The sequence below is a fragment of the Pelmatolapia mariae genome, linkage group LG20 (genome assembly GCF_036321145.2).
Source record: "Pelmatolapia mariae isolate MD_Pm_ZW linkage group LG20, Pm_UMD_F_2, whole genome shotgun sequence".
NCBI lineage: Eukaryota > Metazoa > Chordata > Actinopteri > Cichliformes > Cichlidae > Pelmatolapia > Pelmatolapia mariae.
In genome coordinates this window covers 44,053,214-44,078,285 of record NC_086244.1, presented here as the reverse complement: position 1 = coordinate 44,078,285, position 25,072 = coordinate 44,053,214, and the positions used below count along the sequence as shown (strand labels likewise).

At 45.4% G+C, this 25,072-nt stretch overlaps 2 protein-coding genes across 7 annotated transcripts in view; one reads left to right on the top strand and one right to left on the bottom strand.

Moving 5' to 3' along the window:
• The window catches only part of prkcz (protein kinase C, zeta), a 97,987-nt gene extending 80,835 nt beyond the window's left edge, over positions 1-17,152 (top strand). For all 5 annotated transcript variants that reach the window (XM_063464239.1, XM_063464243.1, XM_063464241.1 and 2 more), the window contains 2 exons: positions 5,118-5,233; positions 14,782-17,152. In XM_063464239.1, coding sequence (XP_063320309.1) covers positions 5,118-5,233; positions 14,782-14,869 — 204 coding nt within the window. In that variant the 3' untranslated portion in view covers positions 14,870-17,152. The remainder of the gene's footprint in view (positions 1-5,117; positions 5,234-14,781) is intronic.
• A 412-nt stretch (positions 17,153-17,564) lies between these two features.
• On the bottom strand, positions 17,565-24,476 carry si:ch73-70k4.1 (Fanconi anemia core complex-associated protein 20). Of its 2 annotated transcripts, none has more exons than XM_063464520.1 (4): positions 24,320-24,476; positions 21,988-22,135; positions 18,967-19,478; positions 17,565-18,382 (listed from the first exon to the last, which is right to left on the bottom strand). In XM_063464520.1, exons 1-4 carry the CDS (start codon positions 24,436-24,438, stop codon positions 18,310-18,312), a joined length of 852 nt encoding a protein of 283 aa, XP_063320590.1. In that variant the 5' UTR covers positions 24,439-24,476; the 3' UTR covers positions 17,565-18,309. The 2 variants fall into 2 exon arrangements, with proteins under 2 accessions (XP_063320590.1, XP_063320591.1); XM_063464521.1 differs by having other exon boundaries at positions 18,967-19,376.
• Positions 24,477-25,072: the final 596 nt, after the last annotated feature.

The following is a 25,072-nucleotide window of genomic DNA, read 5'->3' as shown; positions in this document are numbered from 1 at the left end:
TCAGAGAACTTCTGCAGGAAGCACTGGGTGGAGTTGTGGGAGACGTCTGCAGTGTAGATGGTGAAGAGGAACGGAGCCAGAACCGTTCCCTGTGGGGCCCCCGTACTGCAGACGACCCTTATCAGACAAATATTAACATTAGACAAACAGGAATAAACACAAACTGCAGTTTTTACCGCTCAGCCATAAAAAGGTGTGATGTCATCACCCTCCTGGGCTGGCGGTGGTGACGTGAGAACGAGGTGACATTCAGATTTTGAAACTCATACCATTTGTATAAAAAATCTTGAATGAGTCTGAATTTCAGTGACCTCAGCCTCAAGGTCAGAGGTCAAGTTTTCTGAAGCTCTTATGAATGTGATAACTCATGAAGGAAGTCCCCAAGGATATTCAAATGTAAACCGAACATGCAGCTACGTGGAGGCTGCTGGTATTTTGTAACCTAATGTTCACAAACTCACCCTCTGATCGATGCATCGGGGTGTGCGTGTAGGGTCAGGGTAAAAAAGTGCTGAGGACCAGGAGACATCACTTGTAACATGTGTGTATATGAGGCTTGTAGTAAGAAAGAGCCTTGAGAGCTCAAATGAAGTAGCAGTATATACGTACCTAATAGCCTAATAATCGGTTACACCGCTGTTGGCAGCAAGAACTACAAACAAGCGTTTGTGATAACCAGCTGTGGAGAAATTTGGCCCACCTGTCTTTGCAGAATGATTTGAATTGAGCCACGCTGGTGGACCTTTGAGCATGAACAGCCTGTTTACGGTCATGCTAAAGCTTCTCAGTTGCATTTAAGTCAGGACTTTGACTAGGCCAAAACCTTCCTTTTGTTTTTCTCTTGTTTTGGAGCCATTCAGTGGATTTGCTGGTGTGATCTGGATCATTGTCCTGCTGCATGACCCACCTGCACTGCTGCCTCAGGGCATGAATTGATGGTTGGACATTTTCCTCCAGAAGTTTCTGGTAGAGAGCAGAATTCATAGTTTCAAGAGTAAATCGTCCAGTACAGCTGTGCCATATCACCCATGATAATACCAGTATAAATGTGGATGTGATATAAAAATGTAAATATAGCAGTGCATTTACAGACAAGCCCGGGCATGTCTGAGAGGAAGAGTCAGGATGAGAAGAAGCCCTTTTGTTTACTGTATAAATGCTGCTACCATCACACTAACACCGCCATGTTTGACTGTTGGTATGATTTTGTTTTTATGAAATGTTCGTTTTAAAAATGACACAAAAGAAAGTTAAACGTTGATCAGTCCATGGAATAGTCTTAGGGATCAACAAGATCAGAGCAGCCTTTGAGTTGTTTCTGCACAGTGAGGAATGCCAGTTTTCCCAGTCTCCTTATTGTTGAATGAACAAACTGACCCTGACTGAGTCACGTGAGGCCTGAAGCTCTGGTCTTGGTTTTTCTGTGGTCTCCTGGAAGAACTGACGATGTGCTCTTTGCATAATTTAGGTTGGCCAGTATTCCCAGTTTTCTACATTTTTGGCCTTCACATGGTTCAGTCCCAAACCCTTTACCATGCAGACTGGAGGCTGACGGTTTTCAGCTGTTTCATTGGATGATACATGATACACGTGGATGCTGAGTCTCCAAACAGCAAACACAGCTGTGTTGTCAGTTTCACGATGGTGCATATGGAAATGTTGATCTCTAAGTATCACATTAAAAAAAACTATCTATCAGGATATGTTTTAAACTTTTTAAAGTCTTAGTGTGTCTGTGTGCACACCAAGGACACAGTGGGTGATGTGTGAAAGCAGAGCTCCTGAGCCGAGTCCACACAGAGCAGAGGGACAGCGAGCTGAGCGAGCTGGAGAGGTAACGCTCTCTGCCCTCAGACCTGTCTCAGGACCTGACAGGCGTGGTGTACCACCACTGTGTTACCACATATTAATATTCATCATGTTTCCTGAGGGAAGTTTTCTCTCTGTAACACGTCCGTTCTCCACAGTTCTTTTATTTTAGTCCAAGGCCAAGTGTGAGGGACACTCATTAGAAGTAGTGAGCAGCAAAGGCTAACACTTGTGTGTGTGAAGTTCCAACATTACTGAAGTGTAATGCAAGTGTCCTGTTTCTCAAATCAGTTATATATATATATGCATTATACATTATAGAACTTAGAGAATATGCTTCGTTAAAATCAGACACCATAGGAGCTGCTCGTTGAGTCCAGAGCTCAGTGTGCTGGAAGCAGCAATGCCCCCAGTTTAGTCTAGTGGTGTTCTTGTGGTCTGGAGGAGACACTGGAGGATACTGGTGAAGGCTCGGGCTGGTTACCATCAGCATGTTTCTGTCCTCTTGACTAAATTGGACAAATTTGACAGTCTTTTAAAAAATGCCAAGCAGATTCATTTTAAATATGCTGCTGACACGAGACCCAGGTAGGTGCCCAGCTACTGCTGTCACAGCTCCTCCCACATCTCAGCAAAGGTTCAATGAAATACAGAGGGTCACACAGCCGTGGGGTCCCTTTGTCTCCAGCTGTGGACCAACAATGCAGGACGTTTCTTTGTGGGACGTTCACTGATAAAAAACAAACCAACAGTAAATGAATGGTGACTGGCCTCCCTGATGTTGTCCTTCTTGTTTTGGAGAATGATGGAGAAGCTGAGGGCAGCTCTCAGACAGCGAGCGTGGCACACCGTCATTTTACACGTGTGAGAGAGACGTGTGACAGCTCGTCACTGACACTAACGCCTGCACACACACACACACACACACGGTCAGTGTTGTGATCTTAGGCACCTGCACAGCCCTGACGTCCACTGACCTCTTTCATCTTCCACTGTGGTCTCAGGGACACTTTCCCCACACTTCAACATGTGTGTAGTACTAATGTTTCAGATCCTGCCTCTGTGTGTGTGTGTGTGTGTGTGTGTGTGTGTGGGCTCACTCCAGGCTTTCACTTCATTACCAACACACAGTGATTAAGCCTGCCCAGCAACACATCAGAAAGAGTGGGGAAAGTAGGAGGAGAGAGGAGAGCAGTGTAACAAGATAAAAGAATGGAGAATGAGTAAGAAAGATAGAGGCGAGAGGAGAAAGATGGAGACAGGATGTGAGGGGGTGAAACTGACAGAGTGTGTAGGTAGGCGCCGAAAACCTGAAAAAGAAATGAACAAATAGAGAGCGTGTGTGCGTGTGTGTGTGCGTGTGTGTGCGTGTGTGTGTGTGCGTGTGTGTGTGTGTGTGTGCGTGTGTGTGTGCGTGCGTGTGCGCGTGTGCGTGTGCGCGTGTGCGTGTGTGTGTGTGTTTGGGAGAATGTGGGCAAATTTGATGGATAGAAAAACATACAAAGTGAGTTATTTGGTGTTTATCTGTTTGAAGCTGAAAACACTTTGAACCAATAACATTAGAGAAGTGCATCAACTACTAAACTACACACACACACACACACACACACACAGACACAGTAATCACTATCCTAGCACCACCGCTGGCTGGTTCCCAGCTGTGGTGTTAGGATAGTGATTGTGTTTGACCCACCCTGTGATCAGGGCCAGGTTTCTGTGAGTCCAGGTCCTGATTGTAAGGCCTACATACAGCTGCCTGTCACATCTATACAGTCTGTAATGTTCTTCACACCACCTGGTGTGGAAAAATGCCCTCCACAGAGTTCCTATGATGGGAAACTGTTTGTTTGTCTCCTGTATCAGGTGATAAAGATGGTTTTTAATGCAGTAAAGGTGATAATAGACTCCTTCTTGGAGAGGAGCTGCAGTTTCCTGCAGGCTTTTGGAAGTCTGGATTTCACATGGTGTCAAATGTTAAACATCGAGATTCTCTTGTAGGTACATAACACCAGACACATCGTGTAAAAGTCTTGGATGATTCAGCCTTTACGAGGAGCATCATCATCATTTAGACTCCTCCCACCAACACTAAGCCCGAACCATCTGAACAGTGGTAAGGCTCAATCAGCCGTCCTCGAACAGTCCACCTGCTCAGAGTTTTTCAACCACGCCAACACAATTGACGCTCATCACCCTTCCTACACACCACATTTAGCTTCTGTGATTCTCTGTTTTAAATGAAATCCCAGTTGAAAGATCACCATTTTGACTCAGTGGAGGAGAACCAGTATGTGTCACTGATGACACACAGTGGATAAAATGGAAATGTCTCCAGCAGCAGTGTCTCAGAACACAGATGCTGTGGGTTGTGCGTCCCCACTGATCCAGTGTAGACATTAAAATACTTTAAAATAAGAATACAGCTTTTTGGCAGAATAACTGGAGCCCATGTTCACTGTGTGAAGCATGAAGCTGGGCACACGCCTTGATCTGTGACATCACATAATATGGTAATTGTTTAATGTTCAACTTTAAGAAAATGGTACCCGTGGTCTGGCTCAGCCTCCAAATCCCAGATGGTCACATCTATTTTAGGGCTTCTTTTCACCCAGCTTTCTAAAGAGAAAACAGTGAAACGCAGCATGACGAGCGAAGCTGGGTACCTGTGGTCTTTCTGTGCCCGTCTGACTTCATTGTGTTCTTAGAAAATGTCCTCAGCGCACATTTGAACAGGATGAGGGACGAATGTGAAACCATGGAAACAAATCAGACAAAAACTCTGGCTGAATCACTCAGGCATAATTATTCTGCTGCCTCAACCTTCTTCGTTCTGTTGTTTGGCTTCATCGCCACGCAGAAATACAGCAACACCAGCCCAAGCTTCACTGTTTCACATCTGGCCAAATGTTGGTGCAGATGTGTTAGAATATGTTTGTGCTTTCACGTTACCTGTTCAGTGACATCAGGCTATCACACACTGATGACGGATGTCAAATATGTGCCGTTAAGTCCTTTGTCTTTTTGGTGATTTTGATTCACACAGAATCACTCACTGGGTTTTGCTCTTTGCCTCGCCCCCTCCCTCCCTGCCTCCCCGGGACCAAGTGGACATGTCAGACCCTACCAGGGGCTGTTTCCCTGGATAACACAGCTCCCAGGATCAGAGGGGACAGATAAACTCCTCCACTGTGGGGGTGGGGGGTGTCTACACTTGTGAAAATGTGCCTTTTTTATTTGACTTCATGGCTCCACTCTCAGTGAGTAAAAGCAACTGTTATATGTAATACACTCTGTTTGTTTTCACTCAGCTGGAGAAGAAAGAAGTGACGCCGCCCTTCAAACCTCAAATCTCTGATGAGTACGGCCTAGAAAACTTTGACACGCAGTTTACTAATGAACCAGTGCAGCTAACACCAGACGATGAGTAAGTACTGCTTTTCAGCTCAAACACGGCCTTAATTAAAGTCAAGCTTATGTGAATAAAGTTTCATGTGTGGAACTGCACGTCTGTCTGTAAGCATGACTGTTGTTTTGTCAGTACATGATGATAACTCTTTACTGTGATCAGTGACTGCCACCATCAAGCACTCAGAAGAACTGTAAGGAGGGTTCTCACAGATAACTCCATATTTTTGTTCTTGGACTCCCTTAGAGTAGCTTTGCATGATTCCCAGTTCAGAATAAGTCTTTCTTTTTCTTATACGGAGCATTCAGCGCTGTGTGCAGCAGTGAAACCATAATAATATCACAGCTTAAACACCGGTTGTCCTGTGACTTTGTGGATCATACCATATGATAGAGGGAGTAACATATGGTTCAAGGTGGGGGTGGGATTACATCGGGGTCGGCTCTGAGCTCCTCTAGTTTGCAGCGGTGATAGACAGCGAGTGAGGTCACAACTATCCATAGACACTGATGTTCCCAAAGGACAGTGGGATCTGCCAGAGCAGGGAGCAGGATCAATCCGATTCAATTCAGTTTTATTTATACAGCGCCAAATCACAACAGTTGCCTCAAGGTGCTTTATATTGTAAGGTAGACTCTACAATAATACATCAGTCATATGAGCAAACACTTTGGTGACAGTGGGAAGGCAGGTCTTTATGTCTTTATGACATTCCTGCAGTTTAACTAATTGGTGTGTGTTACCTGGCTTCATGGATAGATAGAGCTGCGTATCATCTGCATAGCAGTGAAAATTTATGCTGTCTTCTAATGATGCTGCCTAGGGGAAGCATGTATAATGTAAACAGAATTGGTCCTAGCACTGAACCCTGTGGAACTCCATAATTAACCTCAGTGTGTGAAGAGGACTCTCCATTTACATGCACAAATTGGAGTCTATTAGATAGATATGATACAAACCACTGCAGTGCAGTACCTGTAATACCTACAGCGTGCTCTAATCGCTCTAATACAGGTGGATGAGACCGTTGAGAGGTGGAGGTAAGGTCTGGAGAGACAGGAATGACAATCAGCAGAATATGACAGAATAATGAGTGTGAATGAGACACAGGCACAGGCAGCTACAAGGAGCAGAGAAGAGTTTAAATGCCTGTAGTCAACCATCCAACAACAGACAGAAGAAGAGCGTGCAGGCAGAGTGGAGTAGGTGTGGATGAGTGTCATGGGTGATTTGTGAAAGCAAATATTCAGAAGATGGTAATGAGCTGGAGGTGGGAGAGATTCACTGGGAATGACCAGGATGGAAAGGCTTAGAAATGAGTAGATCAGGTCAACTGAAAGGAAGAGGAAAGATGTAAATCCCAGGACTGCTGCTCCTGTGTTTCTCATACAGATGTGCAGCAGCCACTATAGAGGTGTTCAGAGGAGACAACAGTCCATCCTGTCCTGGTCACACAGAGCTTAAAAACAGAGCTCACTCTGTAACGTCACACAAACACTGGGTGGACCATCTTCCCAGCAGACTCCTGCATGCAATAAAGAATGCCCCCATGTGAGTTTCCAATGTTGGGGGCTTGTTTTGATTAATGCAAACATGCAGCTCCAGGATCTGAGTGGAGCCCTTGTTTAAGGCTGAACTTTGAAGAGAAAAGGCTTAAAGATATTACACAACCACGGACACACTGAAGGAACACATCATCCTGTTTTCCTCTCTGTGTCACTAAATAGATTCCATAAGGCTCTGGCAGCAGATCTATCCCAGCTAATGTTAGAAAACATCATGTTGGTTTGATTCTCGATGCTCCAAAACTTGAATTTCCCCTTCTGAGGATTTATGGAGCTTGTGATCATGATGGCAGGAACACAATGCCTTTATGGAAGGGTTCACATAAGTCCGAGTTGATAATACAGACAGAGGTGTTTCTGTCTGGCTGTGACAGTTACATGGTGGACGTTAGAGAGCTACTGTGTGGCAAACACTGCTGGGCTCTGACTGAAGGTAAGATCTTTGTGCAGCAACAAAAAGCTGAGGTCACCAAAACCAAAATATGACGGTGCAGTATTAAACAAAGTGTCACTGCAGGGTAGGAAACCCTGTCAGCACGTGTGATCGAACCACACTTCAGTGGCCTTGGTGACTTGTTTCGTGCGTCGGTGTACACTGTGAACGGTTTTCCTGGAGCATGTGGACTGGTAGCATTGTTTCCCTCCTAACAGCACTGCTCTTCATTACTGTGTTTCCCTCCCTGTTTCCTGTTGGCATCTGTCTTTGTTTTATGTGAATAACATAATGACTATCTGCACTTTCTGAGCTTTATAAGGCCGGTCCAAGCCTGCTGTTACTCAGCACAACTGTTGCTCAGGAGCAGAAGCCGAACCGATAATTAAATCCATTAGACAGCTTTAAATAATGGGATCCCTGCTAGCATGACGACAAACTAAGAAGCCTTCTAAAATAATTGGATCTGGCACACTGCTGGACTGTGTAATTTTTGTTTGCATGGACGTTCAATTTTCAATTCAATTTTATTTACACAGCACCAAATCACAACAGTCGCTTCAAGGAGCTTTATATTGTAAGGTAGACCGTACAATACTACATACAGAGAAAAACCCAACAATCATATGACCCCCTGTGAGCAAGCACTTTGGTGACAGTGGGAAGGAAAAACTCCCTTTTAACAGGAAGAAACCTCCAGCAGAACCAGGCTCAGGGAGGGGCGGGGCCATCTGGGGTGAGAGAAGGAAGACAGGATAAAGACATGCTGTGGAAGAGAGACAGAGATTAATAACAGATATGATTCAGTGCAGAGAGGTCTATTAACACATAGTGAGTGAAGAAGAAACACCCAGTGCATCATGGGAATCCCCCGGCAGCCTACACCTATTGCACTAAGGGAGGATTCAGGGTCACCTGGTCCAGCCCTAACTATATGCTTTAGCAAAAAGGAAAGTTTGAAGCCTAATCTTGAAAGTAGAGATAGTGTCTGTCTCCTGAATCCAAACTGGAAGCTGGTTCCACAGAAGAAGGGCCTGAAAACTGAAGGACATGTGGGTGTTGGTGGCGTGCTACACACAGCTGGTCTTGTTTGGGCTGTTTTTGGTCTTTCAGAGTGAAGCTGTAACACGCGTTAAGCCCTGTTTAAGAACAATGCGTGCCCACTGCAGCACCACATAGCTCATGCTCCCTCCATATTTCATATACAGTTTATGTGGAATTCAGCAGAATTTTACAAAGTATGGCTGAAAAACCTCTAGATTGTGTAACTCCTGGAGCTGTCCGCCTGCCAGGGCCTGTCTGTCATGGCTCGTGATCATCTGTACCTCCGCAGTGTCTTGACTTGGAATTCACTCCAAAATAAATGACGCCCTTCGTGCTGTCAGTAATTGGTATTATCACTGCAGAGTTGTTGACTGTGCTGCACTTGGCGGCCTTATTACATGCCCGTCATGATCTGCACCCACGGCAGATGTCTTTGGGAAGCATCCAGTTTGAAGTTTGTGCTGTTCAGCAGATATCGATGTTCAAAACCAGCCTTGGAGTGGCTGAGCCTCGCAGCTCATTAAGGGGCTGCAGCGAGATGTCTCTGAAGCTCATCCCAGCTTGTTTGTGACAGACTTTGATGATGGGAATCTGCGACTAACTCTTGGGAAGACGATCGTAGAAGAGGTCCAAATGGTGCAGTGGTGAGAAGAGGGAGATGAGTGGGAGAATGGGGTGGGGAGCACGTGACCAGTTGAGCAGCAGAGATAGCAAGTTGGCATCAAAAACTGCAGCACATCAAAAGAAGATGCACGGCTCCTCCCTGTGTCTCGCACTTTATCTCCCCACCCCCTCCTCCTCCCTGTTACCAAGGAGAGGGGCTGACGTTGCCCACTCTCGCTAGGAGGGGGTGATGCAAAAGCTCTCCAGTCTCCCCTCTCTCCCACTCACGATGGCTTTGGCACAAGAAGAAAGAGAAGTGAAAGCCATGAAAGGAGAGAGAAGGGTAAACCCTCCATGTTAGAGATTTACATTGCGACATTAAAAGCCAGGATGGCTGGAGGCCCTCGGCAGCGTGTGAGAGGAGTGCAGGAGAGGCTTTCTGTGCCAGCTCCTTATCTTAGAAAATGGCCAAGCTCTGCCTGTGCTTAGGAAACGAGGGCTTTGTCTTCACTAGCCTTGATCCTTGGTGATGGATTTCAAGGGCCTGAATATATAGCAGCTAGGACTATAGTACTGCTTTAGTGTGGCACGTCCTCACAGAGCCGATGATGTGTTTGCAGCAGCTCACTTTTTTCGTTAAATCCTTTTTTCCCGTTCTTGGATGAACAGATCTTTCCAGACTTGTGCAGTCATACTCTTCACTACGTTACTTTGCATTCACTGATGCTGCATGTCTGTCTGTGATGTTCACTGGCAGGTGTTGCAGCTAGTTGCGTTGTTTTAGTGATTAGCCCCAACTGTGTGATGCTGTTGTATCATTATGGACTAAATCTCTGATATATTCACTTCATCTTCACTTACATAACGCCAGCTCACAGTCACCACATCATAGCTAAAAAAAACCAACAATCACACAACCTGCTATCAGCAAGCCCTTGGTGAGTCCACCTATCTATGCATTGAATTCAGGGCCACAAGGGGAGAGCCAGGTTCACTGTGGACAGGCTGTTAGTCTGTCACAGGGCTAACACAGAAAAATAACCAGGTGCTCAGCACTGATGCCTCGCAGCAGGAAGGTCCTGGTTGGAATCCGCCATCTGTGTGGAGCTTGCATGTTTTCCTCGCTTCTTTCCGACTGATGTGGCTTTCTCCCACAGTCCAAGACGAGCAGTTATTGGAGGTCAACTGGTGATTGTAATTGCATACAGGTGTGAATGTGAGTGGTTTGTCTGTCTCAGCTCAGGGGCAGCCATCTGCCACGAAAAGGAAGACTTTGAAATTGTTTCATTACCACCACCTTAAAGCCTTTAATAAGGATAAACTGGTCATATTTCAAACTGTGAGACTCTTCTGTCCTGTTTCTGCTCTCTCCCTCACCTACCAGCAGGTCGCACTGGATGGCTGCCACACCTGAGCCTGGTTCTGATCAACTTCCTGTTTAAAGGCTGTTTTTCCCTCCTACCTTTGCCGACTGTTAGCTTATTACAATAAAGCGCCTTGTTGTGAATTGGCACTATAGAAGCAAAATGGAATTGAATTAAAATGTGTCTGACACGACTGTGAGTGTGAGAAGACGATGCAGGGTTTTGAAATTCAGAGAGCTACAGAGCTGCACTACAGAGCGGTCCACTGATCTGCACTTACAGAGCTGCACTACACAGCTGCACTTACAGAGCTGCACATACAGAGCTGCACTTACAGAGCTGCACTTACAGAGCTGCACTTACAGAGCTGCACTACACAGCTGCACTTACAGAGCTGCACATACAGAGCTTCACTTACAGAGCTGCACTTACAGAGCTGCACTACAAAGCTGCACTACAGAGGTGCACTTACAGAGCTGCACTACAGAGCGGTCCACTGATCTGCACTTACAGAGCTGCACTTACAGAGCTGCACTACAAAGCTGCACTTACAGAGCTGCACTACAAAGCTGCACTACAGAGCTGCACTTACAGAGCTGCACTACAAAGCGGTCCACTGATCTGCACTTACAGAGCTGCACTACACAGCTGCACTTACAGAGCTGCACTACACAGCTGCACTACAAAGCTGTACTTACAGAGCTGCACTACACAGCTGCACTACAAAGCTGCACTACAGAGCTGCACTACAAAGCTGCACTTACAGAGCTGCACTACAGAGCTGCACTACACAGCTGTACTACAGAGGTGCACTTACAGAGCTGCACTACAGAGCGGTCCACTGATCTGCACTTACAGAGCTGCACTTACAGAGCTGCACTACAGAGCTGCACTTACAGAGCTGCACTACAGAGCGGTCCACTGATCTGCACTTACAGAGCTGCACTTACAGAGCTGCACTACAGAGCTGCACTACAGAGGTGCACTTACAGAGCTGCACTACAGAGCTGCACTACAGAGCGGTCCACTGATCTGCACTTACTGAGCTGCACTTACAGAGCTGCACTACAAAGCTGCACTACAGAGCTGCACTTACAGAGCTGCACTACAGAGCGGTCCACTGATCTGCACTTACTGAGCTGCACTTACAGAGCTGCACTACAAAGCTGCACTACAGAGGTGCACTTACAGAGCTGCACTACAGAGCGGTCCACTGATCTGCACTTACAGAGCTGCACTTACAGAGCTGCACTTACAGAGCTGCACTACACAGCTGCACTACAAAGCTGCACTACACAGCTGCACTTACAGAGCTGCACTACAGAGCTGCACTTACAGGGCGGCACTACAAAGCTGCACTTACAAAGCTGCACTTACAGAGCTGCACTTACAAAGCTGCACTTACAGAGCTGCACTACAGAGCTGTACTTACAGAGCGGTCCACTGATCTGAATGCCAGCCCACATCACCGATGGCTCAGCTGCTCCATTTATAGTTGGGGAAACATGTCCAGGCCACACCGCAGCTTTCATTTCCCTAATGGAGACAGCTGTGTGAATTACAGCTGGTAGTGTACACCTGTAAGTATGTGCATCAGCTTAGTGTTCAGCTACAACTGTGACTGAGATGGACATGAGACAAATTTGAGGAAACGATGCAGACATAAACTTGAGCAACACGTTTGTATTTTTCTCTCTTTGTCCACGTTAACACGGACGTGTCAGCGCTAACGTCTTCAGCGTGGGCTTAGAGAAGAGATCGCTGGCTTCCAGCTTACAAACCTAGCCTGTTGTTTTTTGGTGTGAAAAGATTAGCTGGATTAGCTCCCACTGATCAAACCTTTGAGTTCAGGTTTTGGCCAAACTGAACCCCAGAGGCTCCTCAGTTCCTGTGAAACCTGCCTGTGTGCTGTGATGATGGTAAATCTGCCTCGATTCATTCATATGAACTTCTGGATCAGTTCTGCAATGAAACACACAAAGTCTCCAAAAATGCATAGCACAGCTGAGGTTAGTAATGTTGAAGAATAACCTAATGTGTAATGTTTTATTAACCTCCCTTGTGCTCGTCCAGCCCAGTTGAAACATTGTCATCAGTTAGCGTTAGCTCAGACTGGTCCACTGATCTCAGCCCACATCAGCTGATGGCTCAGCTGCACGTTCCCACAGAGGATGTGTTTTTGAGCTGTGTTAGCCTCCACACTGCTGGTTCGTTTGATCCTTCCATCCTTGTAAGACGATATCCCTGACATGATGTCAGAAAAACAAAAACCACTGTGCAGATGAATCAGGAACTGGCTGAATGCTTTATGTGTTTGTTGCTTCCACTAACGAAGGAATAATCTCAGGTGGAACTTTATAAACTGTGGATTAGGAGCAGCTGGGTAAAAAAATGCACTCCCTTAGCAACACTGCCGCCTTCTCCTACTGCAGCAACAGGCTGTTTACTCGTGCATCTGTGTGTGTGTGTGTGTGTGTGTGTGTGTGCGTGCGTGCGTGTGTGTGTGTGTGTGCGTGTGTACGTGTGTGGTTGTGTTGGCCAATGGAAGGGGCGGGGCATGGTTAAGCTCTTGCCGAGGGGAGGCCTCTTGCTGGGAAAGGCCGAGATGTTTTCTCGCTGCAGACACGGAGCAGGGGGCTTTGAAGTTAAAACAATAGGTACGTTCACTGGTCCTCTCCCTGCTCCACCAGGTGGGTGGGAGTCTCACTTTAAGGGCCACCGCTTTGTCAGATAGCTTGCAGATCCCACCCACAGAGAGCACCGGGACAAGTGAATGAAACGCTATAGTGTCTTTGAGTGTGCAGACTGGAATATTGATGAAGCAAATATTTTCTCTCCATCTGATCTCATGTGAAGGACTCGCACTGTGGGAGTAGGTCAAGCAACAATAACGCCATTAGATTTAGAAAGTGGGCTTTTTTGTTTTCAAGTTTCAGGGAAAACAAGGAGGCAGAGTGAAAGACCACAGAGGGGGAAACACAAAGGAGAGTGGAGAAGGTTTGGGAGACGACCAAAACAAACAGTGTGTTCAACCAATGTAAATGGTTCTTTTTGCTGACTTGGAAAACGTGAAAGCGTTACCAGATGGAGACGAAGAGGAGAGAGTGCAGAAAGAGCCGTGGACACACTGATCCACAGAGCGATCCACGGTGTGATCCACACACTGATCCGCGGTGTGATCGGTGTGTGGATCAGTGTGTGGATCACCCCGCAGATCACTCTGTGGATCAGAGCGGTCCACAGAGTGATCCACAGTGTTTGCAGTTGAAGCTAATAAACGTGCAAAAGTTTCAGAGTAAAACAAGCTTAAAAAGCTGCTGTGTCTCCACAGACCTGCAGTCTTTCTAATGAATCGTCCAAAAACAAACCTGATGTCAGTGTCGATGTCATACGTCAGCATTTTCCTTTCAAATCATTTTCAGCAGCACGACGTTTACTTCATGATCCCAATCAGAGTAAGAACAGCAGGGCATGTTTCAGATCTCTGTTACGCTGGTGTGGGCACTCTTCTGTCCACACACTCCCCACCCTGCTGCAGCCTCCACCTTATAGGAAAGGCTGGCACAACCTTTAGGCATCAAGGTCAACAAGTGGCTCATGCCACTTCATTAGGTAAACCTTGATATTAACAGCTTGGACCTCGCGTCATCCTCACAACTCTGCTAATTCTTTGTGCGTTGCTCAGACGTGTTGGTCCATATTTACATGATAGCATCACACAGATGCTACAGAGTCGTCATGGTACACATTTCAAATTTGGTCATTGTGGAATCCATTTGAAAGGTTTAAGCCAGTTTAAACTAGTTCAGCTGATCTGAGCTGTGCCAAAAAACTGTCCCCCACACCACATTACACCAAGTGCTGCTACAAGGAAGAATGGATCCATGCTTTATGCTGATTAGCAGTTTGTGGCCGTTGTAGCAGAAATGGAGACTCAGCAGACTAGGCAGCGTTTTTCTAATCTTCCATTGTCCAGTGTTGGTGAGCTTACGTGAACTGTAGCCTCAGTTTCCTATTCTTAGCTGACAGGAGGGGCATACACTGTGGTCTGTGCACTCTGCTCTGACCTCTGGCATCAACAATTTGTGCCGAGAGAACCGCCGCTCACTCATATTTTCTTTTTTCCCCTCAACCATTCTCTAAAACCAGAAAGATGATTGTGTGGAAAATCCCAGCAGAGCTACACTTTCTGAATTACTGAGTCAATCACCTTGCTACATTCTATCATTTCAATCATCTTTCTTAAAGCTAATTTAGTGGTATTTGTATCAGTAGGTACGTTCTACTGATACCTGTACTGATTGCCAAGAAAATGAAAACAGAACCATAAATCAGTGGGTACAGAGCCTGAAAATGGTCTAAACAATGGTCTGCAATTCAACATGGACATTCCCCCACCCCTCCCAAAAACATCATTTTACTTCCTTCAGATTCCAAACCTGGAAAAAGATGTGGTGATGCTCACCTGAGAGACGCCAGGAGCAAACCTGGTTTACTGTCAGTAGCTCTGTGGTAAAACAAGTCCTCTAATTGTTCTTTCCATCCTTCTCTCCTCAGGGACGTCATCAAGAGAATAGACCAGTCCGAGTTTGAGGGATTTGAATACATCAACCCCCTGCTGCTAGCCACAGAAGAGTCTGTATGAAGGAGAAACCAGCGTCCTCCTCCGAGCTGCTGTTCAAAAACACAAACAAACAAACGAACTTGCAAACCAACTCAACTCAGAAAGGCGACAACAAGGAGGAAGTTCCCCCTGGACCTGTCCACAAGGCGAACGGGAGGAGGGAGAGTTTCTCCCTGGGGAGCCGGACGCCGGACTACAGGAACATTCCCTGACTTTATGCTGTCTTCTCCTTTTCTTTGTTCGGTCCTGTTGTCCCTGTCAGTCCATCCTCGTGTCAGAGCAGGACTGGCTGTGTGAGCGTTTCATTCTGTGCCTGCCACCACCAACACGTTTCAGCCCATCTCACGCCCTGGATGAATACGACGGCTCTGCGGAACAACTTTAAATAATTTTACGTGCAATTTTTTATTCTTCTTTTTTTTCTATCTTGGTAGGGGGGCCACGCCTCACACACACAAGAATGTACAATGACAAAGGAGAAAATGTTGTTATTGTGTATTATAATGTAGCTAGTGAATCCAAAATTGATGATGCCTTTTATTGATGCAAGCGGCACATGTTCCTCCATAACCACAAACCTTTCTTTGTGTTCTGTTGTTTTCACAAACAAGGGGGTGACAACTTTTTATTTAAGAAGTGCCTCAAAGATCAAATGATTTCTCGTGTCTCTGACTGCACCTCTGTCTGTTCACCTGTTACGGCTGCAGCAGGTAACGCAGCTGAAACTCTGCCAGGGTATGTCCGAACTCTCGTCCAGCGTAGGGAGCTCGCTAAGCTGCCTCAGTCCCCACAAACAAACCTTCTTATTTTTAACCAATCGTTCAAATAATCAACATTTCCTGTGAATGTGTAATTGACACGAGCAGCTGGGAGGAGACCTGACCTCTTTCCTTACACATGTGTAATTGTAATATTTCCCAGTGAAGGTCCGCGTTATTGTCACATAGGTGAGGAGCAGCAGACAGACTTGGCCCATGCCTGCTGTCAGACGTTGGCTTCAGCTTCCACAGTAAATGCAGCTTTGGGTTCCTCCTCACCAGGTGCTGCTGCGTGACCATCTGTGTGACCTGCTGGGGGAAACTGGTCACCGTTTCCTTTATGAGCTCACTGTGTGGTTCCATGTCTACACTGAGACCTGCTGCACGACAGCTGGAAATCTGTTTGCAAGTCTAAATGAAATGGGAGAACAGCAGAAAAGCCATGAGAGCTTTTCCGTGGTGTTCACAGACATTAGTGGGTCTTCCCTGTGTGGGGGAACGAAGCTTTTTTGGGTTAAATTCCAGGTGTGTTACTTTGGAGTTTGTCTCGACGCCCAGTCTCAGCAAAGGCCGCCCTCCCTGAGCCTGGTTCTGGCAGAGGTCTGTTCCCATTAAATGGGCGTTCTTCCTCCCTACTGTTGCCAAGCTCTGTTCATAGAGGATCATCTGATTGTTGAGGACTATGCCTACAGTACTAGAGATACTGTAAAAAAGTGCCCTGAGACAAATGCTGGGGCGCTAAAGAAAGAAAAGTGGGTCATTCCCAGTCTCTGCTGGAATGTTCTGGATGAGTGTTAGTCAGGGGTTGGAGGATTAGGTCACTATTATAATTCATGCCCTCCACCATGCAGCTGCTGGTGCACAACAGCTATAAAACCAGTACGAAGCCATGAGTTTCTCTTTACTATATAATGAAGTTTTCAGGACACTTTAACTCTGTATACTGCCTCCTTTTATACACAGCAAGCAACATATCAGTACCTAACTGAAGCTTTGATGTTTTAATGCTGGGACATCAGTGAGCACACATTCATGTCTCCAACACAACTCAGTGCTTCTGATGCAAGCTGTGTGTATCTGCATACGTTCTTCTGAGGGAGGAGACGCTCTCAATTGGCTTTGTGATGAAACCTGACCCACGCTAATTTAATAACCTCATAATAGGATTAATTAGCTGATCAGTCACAGGGCCTCAATTAGCTGCAGGCCCTGTACAGGCAGGGAGACGGCGTAATGAAAATACACACCTCTAATCTAAAGAAGCAGCCTCCTCCTCCAACCCCGACACTCCATCTCACAGACTGTATTTTATTACCTGCACACAGGTGATACATTAGTGATGCTTTTTTTCCCCTTAAGGGACCAATGGATAAACTGGAAGCTCTTGACTCCACCTTACAAAACATGAAGGCCGCTCAAACCCCATGAAGGATTATTGAACTACAGTTCTGCTTTTACATAATGCTGGCCAGGTCTGCTTCGTTTAGCTTCATCGCATCTTTGTAAATATGTGTAATTATTAAAAATCAAACTGGTTTTCTGTGAACCGAGTCCTTTTTTCTCTCACTGACGTCCTTTATTTGTGCCGACGACAGCAGGAAGCTCTGTGCAGATGCTTAAGAGGAAAGTTAACTGGTTGAACATTAGCTGTGGTGTCCCACAAGGTTCAGTATTGGGTCCCAGACTGTTTCCTGTGTGTATCAATGACATGTGTAGAGTGACAGACATACTGAGGTTTGTTGTGTTGCAGATGATACAGCCGCTCTTGGAGGTTGTCAGTGAAGAAACTGATAAATGTTGGTTTGATCAAAATAAGTTCTCTTGGAATTTATCCCAAACCAAATTTATGTTGTTTGTAAATTAAATTGAGAAATGTATATAAATGTGGAACTAGATGTTGATAAGGTATCCACTGAAAGGGTCTTTCCTATATGGGAACCACATAACAAACAGGTGTGTAACAAGGGGGCAAACACCGTCGGGATTTTGGGAAAACCAAGGCTCATCCTGACCAATGAAAGACTGCACACACTGTTACTGCCATATTTATATTATTGTGGTGAATTCTGGAGTAACACAACTGTTCCACACAAAACATATGCACAATGCAAAAAGAGCAGTAAGGATCATACATCATGTACATTTGTCCAGTAAGCACCGCTTGCAGACTATAGAAACAGCAGGTGGAAATCCAGGCAGCAAGAACCAGGACTGAATGAGAATAGTCAGGCTCATGTGTTACACTGCAGTCACACCATCAATGCAGAGAAATGAAGAACATGACTTTGTAGAACTGCATTAGATAGCTGCAGAGTCTATACAAGGGTAGGTGACCTTGCGAGCACAGCTCTACTTGAGTGGGTGTACGTGCACTGCAGTGCCGTCATGAATGAAGCCGACCGGATCATCTTGAACTCAAAGCTAATAAAGATTACAGTTACTTTTACACGAAAAAAAAGAAAGACGCACAGGTTACAGTGTCTGTTACTGAGCTTTAAAGTAAAGTGTACAACACTCAGTACGACTAATCAGCCATGAAAACATGGTGTGCTCGTGCACCGAAGAGGTGGACTCTGGTTTCCTCATCTCACTGCAGCTCAGTCAGCAGAGTTCTGTGCACAGGCTGCTGCCTGCACCGTCCTCCGTGCGATACGACCCCGGAGCAGCAACCGGGCGCCTTGTAGACGTCGGCATCGATTCAGCTTACCAGGTCATGTCCACATTCATTTCAGACAGACACTGGGCCAGGTGACCATCGCAGTCCATCTGGGTGAACCTGGAGAGCCAAGAACAACTGGACTGTACTGGACGTGGTGAACTGGACCTGACTGAACCCTGGACCTCTCCATCTGTGGGCACCACTTATGCAGCAGAATCTGGACAACTGTTTGTTTGGACCTTGTGCTGAAACTGCACTGCACCTCAGACAGCATATAAATGTTTCTGCTTCACTACATTTTCATATTTATGTAATTATGTCATGTTGATTCTGACATGAAAGCAGAGGTCACGCTGTTGCTATGCAAGACCTGCAGAATAAAAACATATATGGAAGTTCTGCTGTAAGGTAATGTTGATCCTTTTGAGGCTGGGCAGTCAGCTTTGTGATGCTGTCACTTTTAAACCTCTAAAACTTAAACTAGTTTGTTTACTTGTCGTTATCCATTTAACTAACAAGAGCTACACACGCTGCAAACATCTAACTGGTGACCAGCTTCAGCTGGATGCCGTCTGGCTGGTCCGTGATGTCATAAAGAATCATTAAAAAATAAATTAATAAAAATCAGCAACAACGGACGAAGGAAAAAAGTCCCTATGCTGATGTGAATGAAGAAAGAAAAGCACCCGATCAGTTCTTACCCAGCAGGGAACACTTGGAGACACATGGGACAACTCTGCAGTCCTCCTCCTGCTCCTCCTCCTCCATCTTGTTTGCCGCATCCCTGCACCTCTTCTTCCTTTTTAGCTTCGATCTCATGCTGCAGAGGAACTCTGTCAGATACCTTCACCCAGTGTGTTGGAAGCTTCCTACTGACTGGTCCAGTCGCTTTCCTCCCCTCCTCCTTCCCAGCACTGGAAAATCCTGGTGCTGGCAGCGCCTCCTCCCAGCTGTGCAGGGACGGCCGCCGTGTTTTGCTGAAGGTTTGAGGAGAGTGAGTGGAGCTCTCCATGCTGTGGGAGGACGGGCCTCTGACAGGAGGATCTGGCACAGCGCTGGTGTGTGCTGTGGGGTCCTCCGGGGAGGAGCTGAGCCCGACAGGATCTGGGATCTGTGACGTACTCAGAGAAAGATGAGACGGTTCAGGGAAGGTAGAAACCTCACTGCTGAGGTCGCACCACCCCTGTTCCTCCACCCAAAGTCCCGCAGGTCTCTAAAAACAAGGAGAAAACAGGAATAAGGGTCTGACAACGGGTGTGTGGAACTTCAGCCAGTGATGCGGAGCGTGCTGTGGACAGTTGATCTTTGGAGGATTACATGAATACACAGGTGTGTGTGTCATGTAAATGTTCCTCACCAATGGAAATAGGTCAGCAGCTCTAACATTATAGAAAAAAATTACAATTACTTGTTTATGTGTCATTTTGAATGTTTTAACCAACCAAAAGTCCAAAGATATTAGTTTCATCATGAAGATTAGATCTACAAAAGAAGTTACATTTCCCAATATCCCCTTCAAAAAGGAAAAAAAAGACTTTATTCTATAGTGTCAGTGTTTAAGTGTTGGTTCTAGTTAGAACCAAGGTTCAATCTCAAGGGCTCAAAAATGAGACAGAAGTGCCAAACAAACACGGTTGCTCTAACGGCCACCCTGGAGAGCAGCTCTGCAGGTCCTCCATGTTCTGATGTCCAGCTTTACAGCTGAACTAAGGATGTTTAGTGCCTGGTGTTTCTCAAAGTCAGGGGTGTGGTTTCCCCCTGGTAACAAGTGTTACTATACTTTGGAAGGAAGGGGCACAGCAGCTTTAATATAAGCTATCATCCATCCTTTAACTTCACTGATTGGACCTTTTTGAGCATTTGAATAGAATTAGCATTTTAATCTGACTCTTGGTGTACGAGAACCACCCCCTAATCAACTTCATACAAAACCAGGAATCCCACCCTTCTCAATAAAGGGGTTGATATAGTTGTTCTTGGAAAAATTCAGTTTTCATAATACAGTGCTTAAAAACATCCTCCCTTCAACACTCAACAGCAAAATTGCCCAAAACTGGATGAGTTCCTCTCTTTGGGAATCTAAACCTCCTCCACTGGTTGCTGACCTTCCCACCAAGTCATCTTTAAGGTCTTCCACACATGCTGAAGAAGCTCTGGGCAACATTTGTAGACCTAACATGTGCCTGGAGCAGATGCTGAGCATCTGCCTTGATCACCTCCTCAGCATCCTTCAAAGTGACCTGGAGGACACCATTCACTTCCCCTATGGAACACTTCAACCAATCACTTTGCCCGTTTCCGGGTTGGCAATGAAGGCAGCTCGCTTCCTGGCTCTCTCTCTCTTCCCCTCCTGTTCGTATAAACCAATTACCACATATATTTGTACATTATATCTATACAGACACACATCAGTACAATACAATGCAGTTTATGGATGCAGCCTAATTACCAAGCTTGTTAGTCTTTTCTGATAACTTCTATGCTCCTGACACAATGAAACATGTTTGGGGTTCATACATTCATACATGGTGGCCTTCTTTTACATCCTATCTAGTACTGCATCCTTTGAGATGTATTTAGGAGTGGGTCAAGACATGGATACAGAAATATACTGCTCAAAAAATGAAAGCAACACTAAGAAAACACATCAGATCTTGGGAAAAGAAAAAAAATCCTGCTGATATCTATACTGCCGTGGACACGCTAACATGAGAGAATGCTACATTGATGGAAATAATTAAGCCCTCTATAGGTTCATCAAAAGCAGCCTGAAAATCTTCAAGCTGAAAATCGAGTGTCATTTTCAGAAACATCTGTACCAGTAGTCTACTAGGTATCATTTAACAGGACTCTGGCAGTGTTCATCCAGTTCCTCTTTGCACAAAGGAGCCGATAGCAGCCCTGCTGATGAGCTAAAGACAGCACTGTCCATCTCTCTTAGACTGTATGTCTCCTAGAATCTCTCCTCCATGCTTAGGAGACTGTGCTATGACACACAACAAACATCCTGCCAATAGCACTTAGTGATGTCACATCCTGGAGGAGTTGCAACTTTTATAGGGTCCAGGTATGACTTACCAGCAGTGATCCTGACCCTCAAATGCATAACTGGTGCACAGAGTCAGTGGCCTCCACCTGTGAAACCACGCCTGCTTTTTGGGATCGTTGCCCCTCGAATACACCTGATGTTAACTTCATAACATCAGCTGAAATGACCTGCTGCTATACTCTGACTCAGATGTGCTCCTTTAGTGTCTGAGCAGTAAGTCAGGATTTCTGACAGTGGCGACTATCAAACGAAAAACAAGACAAAGAAGATGTTAACCTCAAATAGCTGTTTTGTTATGTACTGTATCATGGTGACATCTCTATAATGTGCAGTGCATCACAATAAAATATCACAATGATTGAAATGATATGAACCCCTGAGGTGGATAATTCCCGCCCCATCTTCTCCACACTGCCTGCTGAGAACTTGCAACATCACTATGTTCTCCCTGATGTCTCCAAGTTGCACAGGAGCATCACAGCACACAGGCTCCTGTGTCTGACAGAGAAACTCCACCTGTCAGAGTGAGGCCAGCGGACACGCTGTCATACAGAGTACACAGCAGGAACACTCTGGAATATCTCAACTGTGAACATTTGGCACTTTGTGTGCTCGTGTCTTGTTGGGAGCTTCATCATATTCCCTGCAGGAGCTGTGTAATGCAGTAACATACCGCTGCAGATGTATGTGGAAGATCAGGAACCTGGTCCCAGAGCTGCTCCTCCAGGCATGGCAGAGCAGCCTGGAGTGTGAATGCCCACAGGCTCTCCACAGCAAGCAGCTGCTGTCTGCTCCACCACGCTCCTGCAGGAAGCGTCGGCCTGTGAAGCAGATCATCCACACTGTGAACTGCTGCATTCTCCTCACATCGCTCCTCATGCATGCGTCTCCATACAAACCATCACTAAACAAATACGACACAACTTTGACTCGAGTATTTCCACACACATTTGTTATTTTCCCTTTTATTAATCAATCTGTAGGAAGTTTTAGTCAATCAGATTATTTCTGAAGCTGCTCTTTGATCTGGTGCACACTGCAAACGAAACGAAACACAGATTTAATAACACAGCAAAGCTTCACATCAGCTGGTTTTTATTTAACTGCATTAAAAACACCTCTTTGTAAATAGTTGTATGTGTGCCTTTTTACTTTGTTTGTTTCTATTAGGGAAGAAAATTCAATTAAAAATGTTGAATTTTTACTGGCTACCAAACTCCAGCCATCACATCAGATACTAAAAAAACAACAGACTAACAAAATACCAGAATTCCACTCAGCAAAACTAAAACATAAACAAGGACAGCAAGTCATATTTTTTTCAGTGAAATAAATTTTCCCCAAAGGCAGCAGCGGTGAAATCGAGCGGAGAGTCCGGTTTAATGATGACAGTCAGGGAGATGATGCCTGGATGACATCAACACGCTGTCTCAGCCTCGAGCAGTTAAATGGATACGAGCTGTCACATGACATCCATAGACATCACAACCACGCCACGCAAAAATACCTTTTAACACAACTTTTGTGGAAGTATTGAGGCTCTTCAGGATGTGAGAGGACACTTAATGTGTCGCTGTTGTCCTTCAGTCTCTTTCTTGAATTGTGACCAATGATAATATACAAACTGATACTTAGTTATCTTTGTCTATGGAGCCACAGATGACAGCTGGTTAAACTACAGACATGTCCTAAACACCTATAATTTTCTTCTGTAAAACTGTACTATTGTTGTTATTGTTCTCTGCCCTGAAAGCCTCAGTGTCTAACTCTGGATGACCTCCACTAACACTTTGACGTTTTCTAAAGCAGTTTTTGAGCAGGAAATGTGCTTCAGTGGGCCCATTAACACGCAGGGCTGATATCTATCATCTTTGTGAAACGAGAAATATCCTGTCTGAGAATAATGAGACGCAGAAACAGGGGCTAGAAAAACAGACGATTTTTCCCACACTGGCTTTTCTTCTTTGGTTTCCTGTTAAATTCTGAATGTAATGTAAAATTGTCTCAGACTAAAAGTAGATCGGGGAGCAGAGCCTTCAGAGCCTCTCTCTACTTTTATGATTACACCCAAACTTGCTTTCTTTGGATAAAGCTTGCAGCTCAGACGTGACCCTGAGCCAGCCTTACTTCTGCTGCAGGGCTCAGGGTGCCGAGCATTCACTGCTGTATGTCAATAACTTCTGTCTTCTCTTGTTTCTGTTTTGTCCTTGTCCCCCAACCCCTGACACATCCCCCTCCCTGCGAGCCTTGCTGTGGTTTCTTCCCATTAAAAGACAGACTCTTCCTCCCCATAAGGGCCCAGTGCTTGCTCAGAGGGGACTGCTGGGCTTTTCTCTCTAACATGGGGGGGTCTTTACGTACAGTACTGGATCTAATTCAGTGTCAGGTGCAGGGAGGTGCACATCAGGTTGCAGCAGAGTTTAAGCTCTGTGGTTATGAAATACTTTGATTTAACACAGAAGGAGAAATTCACATTTACTGTAAAACTCAAACAAAAGTAGATCGTTTTACTGACTGGAATTCTGTTGTCTTCTTTGTTTAGTAAAAATAATCCAGTTAACTTGGATCCTGACTAGTTCCGTTTAATTTGAGAGTGTTAGTAAAAGAAGGTTTGAGCCTGCTGTCGTTACAGTAACAGATCTCAGCGCTGTCCTCCATGAGGACCGCTCAGTCATTGAAGTCTGATAACAGGTTGGCAGCATCATCAACACATATCTAAAGCCAAGCTATGGTACCGGAAATGCAAAAAGTCGGATCGGTGCATGGTTACTTCAAAGAGCTCATATATTTATCATTATTATCATCTCGTGTTTGACTCTCCTACAGGCCCGTTTCGACCATAAACAAACCGGATATGCCTTTGTTGCTCTTTAATGAGCAGAGTTCAGTGATTCACGTTACTCGGCTTGTGAGTAACGCGTTACGTTTCCCCAGCGCAGATCAAATGCCGTTAACGGGCCAGACTTCAACCTTTAAGGTAAAGTTGTCGGTGCAAACACACTCACCCACCGCTCTTTGCCGGGTTGTTGCTGGACGTTGTCGGGCTCCTCTTCAGTGCTCCCCCGGAAGCTTCGACCGTTGACTTCTTTCGCTTCAGTCTGGACTTCAAGTGATTTTCTTCCATATCTGCGTTTCACAACAACTCACAGCTCCCCGCCAGCTATTCTAACAACGACTTCCGTATCCCGCAACCTGACGTCACTCGATTACATCCAATCAGCTACGTCTCCCACGAGAACTCGAACCAATAGAATTCTACAACGATAACGGAGCAGTCACGTGAAAATCCTGCACGAACTGATACAGAAGTGATATCAGGGCTCGTTCAAAGATTTATTTTCTTCTTAGTGGATTTCACAGATTTATGAACATTAATAATAATAAAATGTTCTACTTTGGCTTTACTTTAGATACTGAGAGAGGGAAAAATATGAATTTGAAGGTTCACTGACGCTGTAGCACTTACATCACTGGCCTCGGATTGAGTAGTCTTAACTACTTAGGGCTGGGCTAAGCTGGGACTTGTAGAACATGTGTGTTTTAAGTGGACTGGACCAGCATACTGTTTTTACATATATTAATGGCATGAAAAGAAAAGTTACAAAACTTAATGAGACAGGTAGTAATGTAATGTTCTTTAGAAGTACTCTGACTCAGTAAGACCCAGAGAAGAATAACATACATGTGAGATTTTTTGATTTCTATGACTTCTGCAGCACCTTCACACACCTTATGGAAAGTTGTCGACATCCTCACAT